The 16,114-nt window shown below is 39.1% G+C and overlaps 1 protein-coding gene and 1 pseudogene across 1 annotated transcript; one reads left to right on the top strand and one right to left on the bottom strand.

Annotated features, from left to right (window-relative positions):
• The first annotated feature begins 1,791 nt into the window (after positions 1–1,791).
• Positions 1,792–11,088, top strand: LOC122066375 (annotated as a pseudogene).
• A 372-nt stretch (positions 11,089–11,460) lies between these two features.
• Positions 11,461–14,647, bottom strand: LOC122066374 (primary amine oxidase-like). Its single transcript, XM_042630190.1, has 5 exons — positions 13,158–14,647; positions 12,945–13,058; positions 12,319–12,768; positions 12,088–12,185; positions 11,461–11,993 (listed from the first exon to the last, which is right to left on the bottom strand). The coding sequence occupies exons 1-5, from the start codon at positions 14,478–14,480 to the stop codon at positions 11,783–11,785; spliced, it is 2,196 nt and encodes a 731-aa protein (XP_042486124.1). The 5' UTR covers positions 14,481–14,647; the 3' UTR covers positions 11,461–11,782.
• Between the last annotated feature and the right edge of the window lie 1,467 nt (positions 14,648–16,114).

Genomic DNA, 16,114 nt, shown 5'->3' on the forward strand with positions numbered 1-16,114 from the left:
AGACGTCTCCATCAATCTTTTGTTTTTTTTTCTTGACTTCATATCCACCGGCTCTGTTCTAAATGCCGAATAACTGCCCACCGTTAAGACCGTTACAATTGCTTCTACGGTATCTTAATGGTGAATAACTTCCCACAAGGTTAAAATCTTGCTCTCGTGAATGCTTTCGGTCTGCACTCTCACGGGATCTGGGCCTGTGTTGAAAGGGTTCATGTTATCTTTTAGGAGTTTGAATCCGTGTATGTATGATTATTTAATCGTATATGTAAACATTTATTTGTTTCAGTTTCTGTCATTTTAAGAGCTAAAGATATATTTGGAAACAATAACAAATATTAGATGTTCACATGTAAGATTAGATGATGATACAAGCAGTCGGTTCAAAATTGCCTAATGGGCAACCATCATCCATAATTAGTTTATTTAGTTTTCCTTCATTCATTTGGATTGGTCATTAACTCTTCCCTCATTTACTATCTGAAATATTCTACTGTGAATCTAGGTTCAAGAATAATCTTGTATGTCCTTCGTATGTGGATTTGAAATCCAGTTTCTATCTCTGCATTTAATGGATTCTAAAACCATGAATCAGGAATGTACAAGATTGTTCTCGTATATAAACCTGATCCGATCTTCTCCGTCCATTTAGAAGATCAAATAGAGTGGATGAAATTTATAAAGAGTGGAGAAAATTTTGGTGTCATCCAAAACTTTTCATAATTTTTTTTTTCAATTGATTTTTTTATTATTATTTATGGTCCTCTAATTCCTTGATAATAATTAAAAAAGAAAAATCAGATGAAGCATCATAAGGTAGGTAGTTAGTCATGGCCTCATAGGAAAAAATTAAAGGTTGTTCATTTCTGTAGGAGGTTTGTGCTCTATCCATCCCCAACTCCATCCTCAGATTCTCAGGCTTTGTTAGATTATTCATTATTCCATTGTTATAATAATTAGGCACGAGTTTTCCTTCATTGGTCAGGTGTGAAGAATCCATTGTTCACCTTTGGTAGACCTCTTTTTGCGGTTTCAGATCCAACGCACTTTACTTCAATCATTATATGAGAGACTTTGGCAATCAGGAAATGGCTACTCTTTGCAACTGGAGAAGACTGTTTGAAAATTTTTGACGAATCGGATAACAAGCAATTTTATCATCTCTTTTCATAATCATACTACTCCAATATTGGAGGTGGATTTTTATTATCTTTTCCTTTAGGTCGTAGTAGTAGATCAAGACATAGATCGATTGATTTTATTTGATCCCTATAATTTTACATATTGATATGGGATTACAAATTATTTCAAATTCTCACCCTCTATTGATATAGAATTCTTTTTCATAATGGTGGAGAAACTCAGTCATATCAATTAGGATGTACGACAAAGTTTTCCTTCACTAGGTGACAAGGATTTAGGGGATGGTATCAGTTTCGATCCAATACTGATCTAGATCGGATGAGATCAGTGGGTATCAATCTATTTTACCCCTGATTTTTACGAAAAGTGTAACTTTTTTTTCTATTTTACCTTTGAAACGATTAGGATAATAGATCTGGATCTATATCGAATCGAAGATTGATCTCAACCGATACCAATCCAATACCATACATACGGCTGATCCTAAACCGATACTTGAAACCATGGTAGGTGGTGATTAATGAAGTTCATCGCTTCTTAAGGTTGACACTACCGCTACAGAGTGTTACAATTCCGGATCCAAACCGGTTAGTTAAAACCATGTTTCCAAAACGTATATTAGGATAGCCCATCATCACGAACCAACGGAAAATGGCCCTGTCTATCCAGACTTCGTGTGTGTAAAAACACTCTCCATCTCTTCTCCATCCGCGTCTGCAATCAACCGCCAAAATAAGGTTAACATTGAGGGCTGAATCATCAGCACCAGACGATAGCGGAACTGAAGGAACGGAAGAGGGTTCCGTTCTGGCCCCTTCCAAGAAATCAGCCAAATCCGGGCTTGGCTTCGAGTCTTCTTCAGCTTCTTCTTCTTCCTCCTCTGGTAAATTGAGTGAAACAGAGGCCACTGCTAGTAATAAAATGGAGGGTAAGAGAAGTAGAGAAAGGGCATCTTCCATAGTTCGTAGATCACCAGTAAAGAAACCCGCATTTCTCTCCCAGCAGGAAGAATCTCAGACCGAGGAGCAGTCCAGTAACGAGAGCGCTTTTCTACTCACATGGTTGGGTCTCGGTTCGCTTATCCTCGTCGAGGCTATTGCTCTTGCTGCATCAGGTATCCATTTCCACTTAGGGTTTGAATTTCTGTCATATTTTTTTGATTAACCCATCTCTATTATCTGTTTTCGGGGTTATTGTTATCGTTAAATGTAACACATACACCAATTTATTTCTTATTCTACTACACAACCCCCATTCTTAATAGATAGATGATTAGGGTGAGAAATTAGATTGAAGAAAAATCGGTATCAATGCATGAGAGAAGATGTAGGAAAAGCTAACAGCAAATTAGTGGTTTGAGATACTGGTAATATAGAAGACTAATCACACTAGTAAATCGCTCACTGATGGGATGACAGTGAAGGCTTCACTTATGTACAACCAGACTTGAAATTCAATCCATCACTGTGAAACGTAACAAATGATGTCAAAGTGATGGTGGGGCTGAGTCGTGCCACCGGGCACTATCCTTGTGAATCAATCCCCAAGATGATGCAGGTCCAAGAAGGCCCCTCCAGTTCTGTTGCACTCAATAACTATGCCTCATCAGAGCTCCCAGGGCTACCCTCAACAACACTTGTAAAATCTCCTTGAAAGAATGCAAATAGAGAAGATGAAATCTTGAACAAGGAGGAAGAGGGCTTGAGAGCATAAGAGAGCAAAAGAGATATTCAAATGGTGTCCCCAACAACCAAATTCTTCCTCTATATATAGATGGAAGGCGTTCCTTGGACATACATGTCCAAAATTGACTGACAAACATTGCTCTCGGGAAATATTGACCTCCTATCCAGGCCAGTCGACAGGGATCCTGAAAGTGCATGTGAAAGAAAGACATGCATGTTCCATGTTAAAATTGGAAAACAAACCAACACAAAAGGTGTTTTGAATCTTAAATTCATTTTGAACTTCTTTAAAATACGACAGAAGAGAGCATTGGGTATTTAAGAGCTAAGATATTGATGAGTATCTTCATAATGAATTAGCTAACCGCATAGGTGTCATTAATTGGAGAAATAGGTTTAGTCTTCATGTGAGTTTAACATTTATGTCAATGAGAATGTAAACTTTCTTTTTTGAAATAAGAAGGGTAGGCTGGGTTACTGTTTACTGTACATAAAATGGGAGAGTGAAGGCCAAGGAATCACATAAAATGGGGGTGCAGATCTGATGTAGATCAAGCCCTACAAAGAGTTCCAAGATGGGTCAACGCTGGCCCCCAAAATTGGGCGATGTTCCAGCCTATTCCAGCCTGTCGAGCAGCTTGGATACCTTGGGCAACAGGGCTGTCAATTGGAGTTTGGGAGGAGTTTATTTCGAGCAAGCTAGATTAGCAAGAACACTTCCATCTGATTGTGTTTTGGAGCTGAAGCCTTGTCTTATTACGAGTCTTAACCAGCAAGAAAGTGTGGATCGATTCTAGCTTCTAGAAGAACTAATATTCCTCTACATATTTGGTTGTCTCATTATATGCTGTGGTCAGCAAGATTACAGCTGGGGGAAAAGAAATAGGAAATTTTTTCGATGAACAAGGACTTAGTTTCCTTTTTATGTTTTGTTCTTATTGTTAATAGTTCTCAATAAGGAAAGATTTCAGATAGTTTCCTATTTTATTTGTTTCTTAATTTTGTAAAGGCTCTCAAGCCTATTTAAAAGAAGCAATTGTAGCCTTTTGGGTAGAGAATTTGTTAATGAAAATTGAAGAGTTTCTTCTACGGACTGAAAAGATAGGTAATGTATCAGACTTTATTGTCTAGCCTTCAAATCTCAAATTAGACCTTTAATTTGAAATTGAAATCACACCAACCCATCAAGATGATGCAACCTCTAAAAGTAGCAGGGGAGACCCAAATTAATTCTAACTCGAGCACTTACATTCAAGAAATATAAGGATGTAGCTAGACCTGGATAGCAAGACTAATTCAGATGCAATTAAAATGTAAAAAAATTCCTCTTTTCTAGCAACATTTGAAAACAAGACTTCACTGGATGCATTTGTGGAATCAAAAGGCGAGGAGTATATGGGGATATGGATTGATCAAAGCATATAGACTTATGGGAGTATTTAGCAATAATATAGTCCAATCACACAAATTCTAAAGGTCTATATCAAGAAAGTTATGCTGCTATTCTCCACTTTACTGTAGATTCCACTTAGATTTAGTGTATACATAAGCCACCTAGTAATAAAGGCCCAGATTGCCTTTTGATGGATGGAAAGAAAAAGGTAAACGGCCCACTAACATATCATACATCTAAACTGATAAGTTCCACCCCACCTTTCCTATTTTTTTGCTCTATTGGACAGCTATTCACGGTCTTTGACTCAAAAGGCGAGGAGGCAAACCTAGGACAGATAGCAGTACATTTTGGAACAGTATGTCCACAATTATTGGGAGTCTGAGACCATACAACAATCTTTGATCATTAGAATAAGCTGATTAATGTAGTTCTTTTTCCATCAAAGAAGTACTTTTACATAATATGCATGGCCCTGTGAACTATTATGATGCTTTATATGGATAATCATAGTTGTCAAAGCGTCGCCTAGGCGACAACTAGGCGTCTAGGCGGTTTTCCTGGGGCCTAGGTGACAGTCGCCTTGTTACACTGCATGTCGCCTTGTGTTTTAGCACTCATGTATGCCAAATACCATTTAAGTAAATGTTTTTTATATTTGTTATTTCATTTACTTAAGATATTATTCATAAATAAGTAAATACCCCCTATTTAAATCCAATAAAAATAGTTTAAAAATCAAATTCTAAAAGGATAAAAAGTCAACCCCCAGTCCAAAAACAAAAACTGGTTACAGGGGCGATTTTCAACTTTTAAATGCTGGGGTTTTTCTCAATTATGAAAATTTTATAAATTCTATCATGTTAAAACATTGTTAAAAACCAAAAGTCCGGTAAAATAATATTTTTTTTTGATATCCATAAAATTATTTTCATTTAGGCGATTTTAACAATATTCACATACTAAAAATTAGTTTGACCAGAGCATAACTTTGTCATTGCAACTCAGATTTAAGTAATCTTAGACTTGTTAGAAAGCTGGTTTTATGTTATAACTAACACAAAAAGTCTCATGTAAAAATAAAATCATTTGACTAGTCAAACTTATTATAGAATAGAGCATTTCTCTAAATGTTATTTTTTATTAACTTAATATGACTTAATGTTAATTTTTTATGATTTGATGTGGCTAAATGTTGATTTTTAATGACTTGATGTGGTTTAATCTTGATTTTTTATGATATAAGGTATATATAACTTACTAAATAATGTTAAAAAATAGGAAAAATAATAAATAACACTTGTTCGCATTATTCGCCTTAAGGCGGGTTCCTTCTCGTTTAAACGCTTAGACAACCATCCACCGCCTTAGTTCGCCTTGACACTGTGACAACTATGTGGATAATTTAGTTACATCGAATTGAAACACCACATGAATCTTAACGTAAAGTAATGTAATGCTGATTACAAGAGTACCCAACTCCAGTTATGAATCAAACTCCAACACAAACACCCAATCCAAAAGGATAGGTCAAATAACATGCTAACTAGTCAATCAGCTAGGGTTCAAACAATACAATAAAGCAAGTAGTCATCGCACAAACCCTAATATGATTTTAGAACTTAAACGTCAGTGGTAGAAGCTCCAATATCTACTACTAACCTCCAGTATACAGTTCTAATATTCTGGATTGAATATAGAAAGTCTCGAAAACTGGAAAAAAGTCTAGAAAAATTGGAGAACTATGGTTAAATTTGAGAAATTCAAGAACTCATGAACCTGTCCTCTAATGAGGCTGAAACTGGGATTGAGTGAGGTTCCTTTTTTGCTTATGATGGGTATCCAAGCCTTTGGCCTGACTAGTCCCGTGGGTCCGTACTGACCCCAGAACCACATGGATCGGGTCATACCAGGGTTGAATGAGAACCATTCAACTTTCACTGAAAGCAATGAAGTGCACTAAACACCCCTGTGCGAGTGGCTCTAAGGAGGTAAGAGAAGTCGAACTCAGAACCACACACTTCTTGAGGCGAAGGAACTCAAAACTCAGAACCACACACTTCCTAACAACCTCATCAACACCTCAAAACAGTGGGTTCAAATGGTCAATGGTTGAGGAGATATGATGGTGAGCAGAGTTAGGGCAAAATGAGGTCAAATCTGGAGATCTTGAGCAGCAACAAACTCAGACACTAGATGGCTTCCAAATCCAGGTCGAAGGGCCCCTTTGGGTGATCTAAAACCCTAGAAGAGGGACTGCAACAGAACAAAGGTCAGAGATTTATGGTGTCTTAAAGGTCTACACAATAGCTTATCATACTGTGACAAAGGCTTTGAGATTGTTTTGGGGGAAAAAGTATTGTATGTTAAACCCATTTATCTCGACAGTTAGGTCACTGTATGATAGTTATTGTGTAGATCACCTCGGCAATAGCCATAAATGGGTTTGAATTGTGTTGCAACACAATTCAACATTAAAATTGTGTTGCAGCCTAATTCAACACTAGAATTGTGTAGTGAAGCCAAAGGTCTGTTTGAACAAAGGTCACTGTATGATCTACACAATAACTATCATACAGTGACCTAATTGCCGAGATAAATGGGTTTACCAAACAATACTTTTTCCCCCAAAACAATCTCAAGGCCTTTGTCACAGTATGATAAGCTACTGTGCAGACCTTTAAGACACCATAAATCTCTGACCTTTGTTCTGTTGCAGCTCCTATTCTAGGGTTTTAGATCACCCAAAGGGGCCCTTCGACTTGGATTTGGAAGTCATCTGGTGCCTGAGTTTGCTGCTGCTCAAGATCTCCATATTTAACCTCATTCTGCTCTAACTCTACTCACCATCATATCTCCTCAACCATTGACCATTTGAACCCATTGTTTTGAGGTTTTGATGAGGCTGTTAAGAAGCGTGTGGTTCTAAGTTTTGAGTTCCTTCTCCTCAAGAAGCGTGTGGTTCTGAGTTCGACTCCTTTTATCTCCTTGGAGCTACTCGCATGGGGGTGTTTAGTGCTCTTCACTGCTTTCAGTGAAAGTTGAATGGTTCTCATTCAACCTCGGTATGACCCGATCCATGCGGTTGTGGGGTCAGTATGGACCCGCAGGACTAGTTATGGATACCCGTCGTTAGCTAAAAAAGGGAACCTCACTCAATCCCAGTTTAAGCCTCATTACTCATTAGAGGCCAGGTATGAGTTCTTGAATTTCTCAAATTTAACCATAGTTCTCCAGTTTTCGAGACTTTCTATATTCTATCCAGAATATTAGAACTGTGTACTGGAGGTTAGTATTAAATATTGGAGCTTTTACCACTAACATTTAAGTTCTAAAATCACATTAGGGTTTGTGCGATGACTACTTGCTTTATTGTATTGTTTGAACCCTAGTTGATTGACTAGTTGGCATGTTATTTGACCTAGCCTTTTGGATTGGGTGTTTGTGTTGGAGTTTGATTCATAACTGGAGTTGGGTATTCTTGTAACCAGCATTACATTATTCATGTGGTGTTTCAAGTTGGTGTAACTATATCATCCATATAATGCATCGTAATGGTTCACAGGGCTATACATATTATGTGAAAGTACTTCTTTGATGGTGAAAAAATTACATTAATCAGCTTATTCTAATGATCAAAGATTGCTGTATGGTCTCAGACTCCCAATAATTGTGGACATATTGTTCTAGAAAGTACTGTTATTTGTCCTAGGTTTTTCTCCTCGCCTTTTGAGTCAAAGACCGTGAATAGTTATCCAATAGAGCAAAAAAATAGGAAAGGTGAGGTGGAACTTCTCAATTTAGATGTATGTTATGTTAGTGGGCTATTTACTTTTTTCTTTCCATCTAAAAAAAAAAAAGGCCATTACCAGTGCACAAAGGCTTCCCGCACTTAAGCAAGGTTCTGGGAGGGTATATAAGTAGACAGCCTTACCCTCTTTACGGAGAAGCTGGTTCCTAGGACTCGAACCCGCACCACTGTGCAGGCGGAAAGAGCCCTTTGCCATCTCTAATATAAAAAATTATACAATTCTTTCCATACCTCTTGGTGAAAAGTTTCCCCATGTTTTATAGATTTCTGATAGTGGTTATCAATGGATTGCATTTCCCATCTATCCCACCCACTCCCCACCTTCCACCCCAAAAAACTTTGTTTATTCTAATGCTGAACTTCTTATAGATTAATGAAGCTTCATTCTATTTTCGGCGTCTTTGGAGGGTATTCTGATTACTTAGAAATTATTGAGTTTGTCAAACTGGTTGTCTGCATGGGTGAGATAGGAGCTATATATATTCGGATAGTCATAGCATCCATGTTTGAGGGATTCCTTTAAACCAGCCTTCCCATTTCGTTATGTAGGTTGACTGACAAACAACCTGCTAAAGAGTGTAAGCATGGTAATACATGTACAGGTATGGTATTCACTGGTTAATCTCTCTTTGTTGTTGCCCCCTGTTTCTGTTTAGATGTCACACAACAAGATGGCGATAAAGAAGATCCCGCAAATTCATCCAGTGAAGTCTTGTTTTCAAAGGAAATTTTTTTACATTTTAATTGCATCTGAATTAGTCTGGCTATCCTGGTCTGTCTACATCCTTACATTTTTTTGAATGTAAGTGCTTTTGTTAGAATTAATTTGGGTCTCCCCTGCTACTTTTTAGAGGTTGCATCATCTTGATGGGTTGGTGTGATTCCAACCTCAAATTAAAGGTCTAATTTAAGATTTGAATTCTAGACAATAAAGTCCAATACATTACTTATCTTTTCTCTATTTCTTCAATTATTTAATTCTCTATTTCTTCAGTTATTTTCTGAACTTTCGGTTTTAATGGCTATGTCAATCTATAGATCAAAGGGCAGACCTCGGTGCAATGGGAAGGTTGCTCCATTGCGACCTAATGGTCATAGGGTTGAGTTGGGAAACAGCCTCTCTGCGAAGCAAGGGTAATGTTGTGTACATTATGATCCTCTCAGACCCTACAGTGGCAGGAGCCCCGTGCACTGGGTACGCCCTTTTTGTCAATCTTGGGATCCATGATCCACAATTAGTTCCTCGCTAGCATTTATTCCAAACATTGGGAAAGGTTAAACCCTTGAATACCCAGTGTCCCTAGAAATCCCATCATTGCTAATCTTAGCATACATGACTGAGACTTGAACCATATTAAATTAGGACTCTAGCTTCCTTTCCCCATGATCTCCTTCAGCCCAAAGATTTTGGATTTGCACCCCACCCTCCTACATCATCAACTATAATAAGTATATATTAATTAAATTCTGGGTTGATACTTGACACCAAGCAACACATAATTTGCATTTGTCCTCACCGAGAGACAGAATGGTAATGGTAAAGCTATCCTTGCTGAAGATGACAGTCCCAGATTGAGGAACTGTCTGATCTATTGATTATTGCGGCTGAAACTAAACCAACTCAAGGCCATGAGTGTTTTATGTCATCTCTCTAGGCATGAAAACCACAAATAACCCTTAGAGAAAGACAGATTAGAATATTAATTATGCAACAGCAGCACAATCATCCTCACATTTACACTTGTGGAAACAACCAGAAAATGAAGCACAACTACCAAGATACCTCTACTGGCCTGGTTCAACATCAAAAGTACAATAATCTGAGAAAGGGAAGTTGATGGAGTATATATTTGGTTAGGACCTTGTTAATTAGACATGCTTTTTCACAAGAACTCGCAAATTTCACTGGATTACATGGTTGTGGGCTGCACAAATCTGATCCTTTCAACTCCCGAACAATTGCTCTAACTCTATTGGTGTTGCTTAAAACTTTTCTTTTTCTCATCCTCAATGCAAATGCCACCGCTCAAGAATTATACTATAAAGATACAGAAGAAAAAGGGGGAAGTTTTCCTTCACCACCCATCAATCTACCATCATAATTACCTCCTTCCCCTAATTTTCTGGAGGTCTGAAATGCCTTTTGCTGTTCCCAAACACCCATCCAAGTGCAATGATGGCCATCGTTGAAGGATTTCTCCTTCAGCATGGCTTAAGGAAAACTCTGTCCAAAGAAAAATATCAGTCGGAATGATTGAGTTATGCACTCTTTCACAGCTGACGCCCAATGCCATCATGTATAACTTCCTGCAGCCCCAGAAGTTCATGGTTTTAATAATCTTCCTTTCAATTAATCTATTTCCCTTCTGGCCTTCTTGATTTTCATTTCTATTCAATTCCATAACGATTTTTCATTGATTGGAACAATTATCTGTCTCAGCTTTTTTAAGCTTTCTGTGTAACTAGAGAGAAAGATGGAACCTGGGGTCAGAAAATTGTTTCACCAGTTGTTGCTTAGTGGTTAGCAGAGAGGCTACCAAGGCATGTAGATGATGAGTCTAATTTTTCAATCACCACTTGGATAAAATAGGTGACAGTCAGATTTCCTTATGCGACTACCAGATTAACATATTTAAGAAAATACGTTGTTTTTGTAGTAGCCTGAGTTGAAAATATTGAAAAACGAAGCACTAGCTTTCCCTTCTACTAACCCTTCCAGTTTACTTCTTATACAGGCTTCCTGCCAGAGGCATGGGATCAATTTTTCGTGAAATATCTGTATCCATCCTTCACCCCAACAGTTTTCTTGTTTGTGGGTGGCACTGTCACATATGGTGTCTTGAAGTACATACAGAATGAGAAAGGAGAAAGCTGATGATAAGATCAACTGCAACTGAAAGGATTGAATTGTAATGAAGCCAGTGTTAAGGACCCATGACCATTGAATGTCTTCTGATGATTTTGCATTTACCTGAAACTTTATACAGAGTGATGTAGCGGATTTCATTGAAACCAGTTTCAGATGAAATACAGAAAGGTGCACTTCAAATTTCTTGCCACTGAAGAAAGATGAAAGCCGAATTTGATCCCTTAGGATTGGCTCTATAATCGGTCCTTACAGATTAACCACATTCTTGCTTGCCTACTGAAAAAAGAGGGAGGCAGATCTCGACCTTAACAACACACTTTCGTGGCTAAAATTTCCACTAGACCTTGTGGCCTCTGATAAATCAAGGGTGAAGTTTAATATAATTGGGCGTCTTCGAGCTAGATGGAATAAATAAAATTGTTCGAAGAAATTCCATCTACCCAAGTCGAAATACCATTGCGCATAATTTGAATTCTTAGTTACTCTTTTTATCTTTTCAATAACCACCACATCTCTGAATCGCTAACCTCAGTGAATCGTGTGATAGATGAACCAAGAAAAGTGGAAAACAAAACTTGATTGTACTATGAATTATCATTTGGATCATTTGAAACACTTCCTTTTGCAGCTCAATTGAAGGGAGAAGTTTCATGAGTACTAATCTTAAGAGAAGATGTTATCTTCACACACACGAGGAAAAGGAAAAGAAAACAGAGATGAGGTTATTACTTCCTACATTTTTTTTTCTTCCCTCTCCCTCCTTGTTCTTGTTTTATTCTTTGGGGAAGTAGACCTCCTTCATATATACATATATGTGCATGTGTGGAGTGTAGTTGCACCATACACATATATTCATGGATTGCTGATATTTTAGGCCAAGAGTATCAAGATGAAGCAACTGCCTTGCAAACAGGTAGATCTTTCTCAATGTTCGGTGGCATATGGAGAATGGGATTGCTCTCAAAGAAATTGACTGGCTTTAGGTCGAAATGCGAAGATACAGTCGGCATGATGGGGAAATCTTCCTGGCAAGGTATGTGATGAAATCCCAATGTGTACCACAGCACAATGTCTTTGTTCTCAATCGGCCGGTCCCTGCAAATCCAAAATATTATCAAACCATCAAACTAACAATCTAATTTTTTTTTGTGCTATTCACAGGAGTTGCTTGCTTCTGCTAGTTTATTACCTCTCAGACCACACAGCAAGGGTGTCCTCTCCTTGGCTCTGGTACACAAAAAGCCCACCTGCCCATTGCTCACTCCTGTTATAAGGTGTTATCCATATCTGCCAAACACAACAGAATGATCATGAATGTGAATATAAATTAAGTGATCAATTTAGTCAATTTAATTGCGATTTAATTAACAAATTTGAACTTCTAACAATGTATTGAAAGATGATTCCAGATTTTCATTACCTGGTTGTTGGTGAATGCACCTCGCATTTGTGGAGGGTCCTGATGATCGAGTAAGCTTGCAGCTGTGCCCCCTGGTACAACCTTGTATCCAACTGGGTTACCCACCCTGGTCTTCTTGATTGGGTTGATTACATGGAACTCTGATGGGTCATATAGCTTCAGCTTAATCTGTGCATCCTTCTCTGTCTTGGCCACAGTTTTTGTAGCTTTCAAGTAGCTCTTCCTAGGTGATTCCCCAGCTGAGGTTTGTTTCCTGGCGAGATTCACTTTGACAAAAGAATTGTCTGAGCCATCGACGTCCATGTCGAGGTAGAATGTGATGTAGTGGTCGTGGATGACGCCGATGACATTTTCCGACAAGAGGGTACCGTAGATGTCCTCTTGCTCCGGTACCTGGTTCATGTTGTTGTATGTTGTACCCTTCACCATTAGGATACCACTCAAACCAACCTGCCATCACCATTTATTCAAACCGTTAATTATACTAATGGTATTGGGTCTGGTCCAACAAATCCCATCTTAGCCCAGGTAGATTAAGTGGACCAAGTTGGTCCTGGCCGTATTGGTTCTGGTCATGAAGGTTCTGTGACCAAACCTTGAGAAAAAGAATCTTCTCACACACAAACCTTGATCCGGATAAGCCCATCTGTCTGGAACTCCCAGTCCACGATATAATCGTAGTTGGCAACGGATGCCGCCATTCTCACCACCAACGTCACCTTCGGCCTCACTTCCCTTATCTGTCCAACAAAAATTCAAAAAAATCAACTATGTTTGGGGCCCACTATGTTTTAATTTGAAAATTTAAAAGAGAGATAAGATCAGGAATTTTGGCTAACCGGCATGCCGGTGATGGGACTCTCGGAGTGGCGCCACCCAATATCGCCGGCATAGCTCTCGAACACACACACCATGTTTGATCGAACGAAGGGCTTCCCATCCGCCGCTGCAAACACACCGTCCATGTAATAAGCATTTCGTGGGCAATCGTTAAGCGGGTCGAGCGGCATGGCCTGGAGACCGAACCCGTATTCCCCAGCATCCATGTACGTCTTGAAATACCAAGCATCGGTGGGGTCCATGTAAGGCACGAACAGCTCCGACGTCAACCCTTTGTACATCACGTTTCTCATCTCCCCCGTCTCCGAGTCCCTCACCATAGCTCTCGAGATGATCACTCCAGCTCTCGGGTCGGGTTTGAGGTGGAACTCCCAGTTGGCCCACTTCACTATGTGCTCGTCTTCCACAGTAAAGCTCGGACCTTTCGGCTGCTCCAGCGAAATCGGGTTTAGAAGCTTCACGCGCTTGTTCTGAGCCGCGTAGCGATAATCGGTGTTTGCCGCTTTAGGGATAGGGATCTGACGGCCATTATCAGAGATCTCAACCACTTCTTTGGTATCCATATCAAGGAGTACCGTGAGCCCTTCGATGGGTCTCATGTAGAAGTTAGCTGTTCCTTGCATCGAGTAACACTGAACCTTGATCAACCTCTTCTTCTCTTCCTTCTTCCCGAACCATCCGGTTGAGATGGGCAGGCAAGCGAGATCCGCTAAATCAATCCCTCGGTCGAGAATCGTACGGTTGAAATTAGCGTCGGAGAGTGGGGCCCAGGTCGCAGAAGTCATGTCCTCTATTGTCATCATAGGGTACCCGGCCGGTGAAGCCACGGCCTCGCTGTGGATCACCTTGCTTGATCCTAAATCGATGGTGAGCAGATGGGGTTGACCTTTCAAGAGAGCCACAACCGAAGCTTTTCTGGGTAAGAGAGGATCTCCTTTCTTCCATTTCAAGACCAAATGCTTCTCTGGTTCTTCAAGGACGAGTGTGTGGATGGTGAAGGGAGAAGAGGAGAACGATGGGTGAGAGGAAAGGATGGTTCGGGCTTTATTGATTTCTTGTATAGTAAGAGGGTCGAGTGGGTGAAGAGGGAGTTGGTCTTTGTGGTTGCGTTTCTGGTTCCATCTCCCTTGGTCTTTAGTGAGATCGGATTTGAGATTGAGTCGGTTCCTGGAGATGCACTTAGGGGAGTAGTAGGCGCAGTCGAAGAGCTCTTCCTCGTCGGAGGTAGAAGGTGGGAGTTGAACCCAAGAACGAGTGATGAGAAGAACCAGAAGCCCACTTACAAGAAGAAACAATAAGCGAATGAAACCTTTGGAATCCATGTCTCTGTGATCTCTCGTTGGAGCTTGGAGCCCGCAGAGAGAGAGAGAGAGAGAGAGAAATGAACTGGAAAGTGGGTTGATGGAGAGATGGATTAAAGCAGGTATTTCAGGGGTTGATGTTGACTTATCTGATTCAAGTGAACACAACTCTGATCCGTGGTGACGGCCCTACAAAGAAAATATCGGATGATACTTTATAGGGGTTGAGGTTCCCATAGGAGAATCTTATATAGAAAGAGATTCTATATAGTGGTTGTGGAGATCGTATGGACAAATGGCATCTCCGGTAATTTCTCCGTTACAGTCAAGGGGCAGCATGTAACAGGACAAAAGGTCTTAGGTAAGGATGAATATGGAGAGTGGTGGGAGGATTAGACAAAACACTCCCAAGGTGAACCTGGTCGATTAACTCAAGTTGACTGAGATGAGACCCTTTGGATCAAACCGGATGGGGTACTGAATTGACATCACCACATTTAGGGGTGTTAATTGGTTGGGCCAGGCCAGTCTTGGTTGGGCTTATATCTTTGGACTGTGACCTATCAATTGAAGGAATGAGCCAGTTTCGCATTGGACTTGATCAGGTTCTGGGCTTTGATCGGACTTCTCTTAATCGGGTTATAATCAGGCCTTAAACAAGGTAATATACTAATAAAGTCTTAAACGGGATTTAAATGATATCTAATTGTCTTAGATTTAAGATATTTAATATATTTTATTGAATCATCAACAAGTTAGAAAATATTACACTTAATTACATTCAATAATTGATAAAAATATCAATAAATATCATATTCTATCAAAAAAAAAATCAAAATATACATATAAACAGTCGGACTAAATGTGTCAGGCCGAGTCAGGCTTGTAAATGGATCAAGCAGATTAGGCACCCATCGGTCTTAGCCCTTGCACGATGTATAGTACTTGTTTATAGCGGGTCTGGCTTGAGCCCGATATGTTTAATAATTGATAGAAGGCAAGCCGGTCTTTAAATGCTGGGGCCCAGGCGATCAAATTGATGCAGACTTGGGATTGACACATGTAAGCACACTATATGGCAGAGGGTTTTCCATGTTGCCAGTGTGCTAATGACTGATGAGTATGGAGAAGTATCAACCATATGATTTTTTTTTTTTTTTAATAAATATCATTTTTGTGAGATTCATATGGTTGGAGTAAGTGAGAGAAAATAATTTAAAAAGTTCATGTGGGACAGAAAATGGCATCGTGGTTAACATTTTTCCCTTTTTATATATATGTACATATAATTCACAACCATAGATATGGGAAGTGCACTATGTAAGTAAGATAAATAAATAAATAAATATCTAAGTAAAATGGTGATCAAATTGGTAAGGTATTAAACAACAACAATAAGAATTGACATTTCCTACCTCTCTTTGTTTTACTAAGACAATTTCCTCCTCCTATTAATGCAGATTTGAATTCCAAATTAGGAGGATCATGTTTCCAAAACTATGAAACCTCGATGAAAGCAAAATCCAGTGAAAATACATTAATCAATTTATGTATGTCAAACAAATTAGATTTGCAACTAGAAACAATTGATAATTATATAACAAAGGCAAATATTCAATGTTTGAAAAATAAAATATCTAGAAGAAGAAAAAAAA

This window comes from Macadamia integrifolia, unplaced genomic scaffold (genome assembly GCF_013358625.1).
Source record: "Macadamia integrifolia cultivar HAES 741 unplaced genomic scaffold, SCU_Mint_v3 scaffold2366, whole genome shotgun sequence".
Taxonomy (NCBI): domain Eukaryota; kingdom Viridiplantae; phylum Streptophyta; class Magnoliopsida; order Proteales; family Proteaceae; genus Macadamia; species Macadamia integrifolia.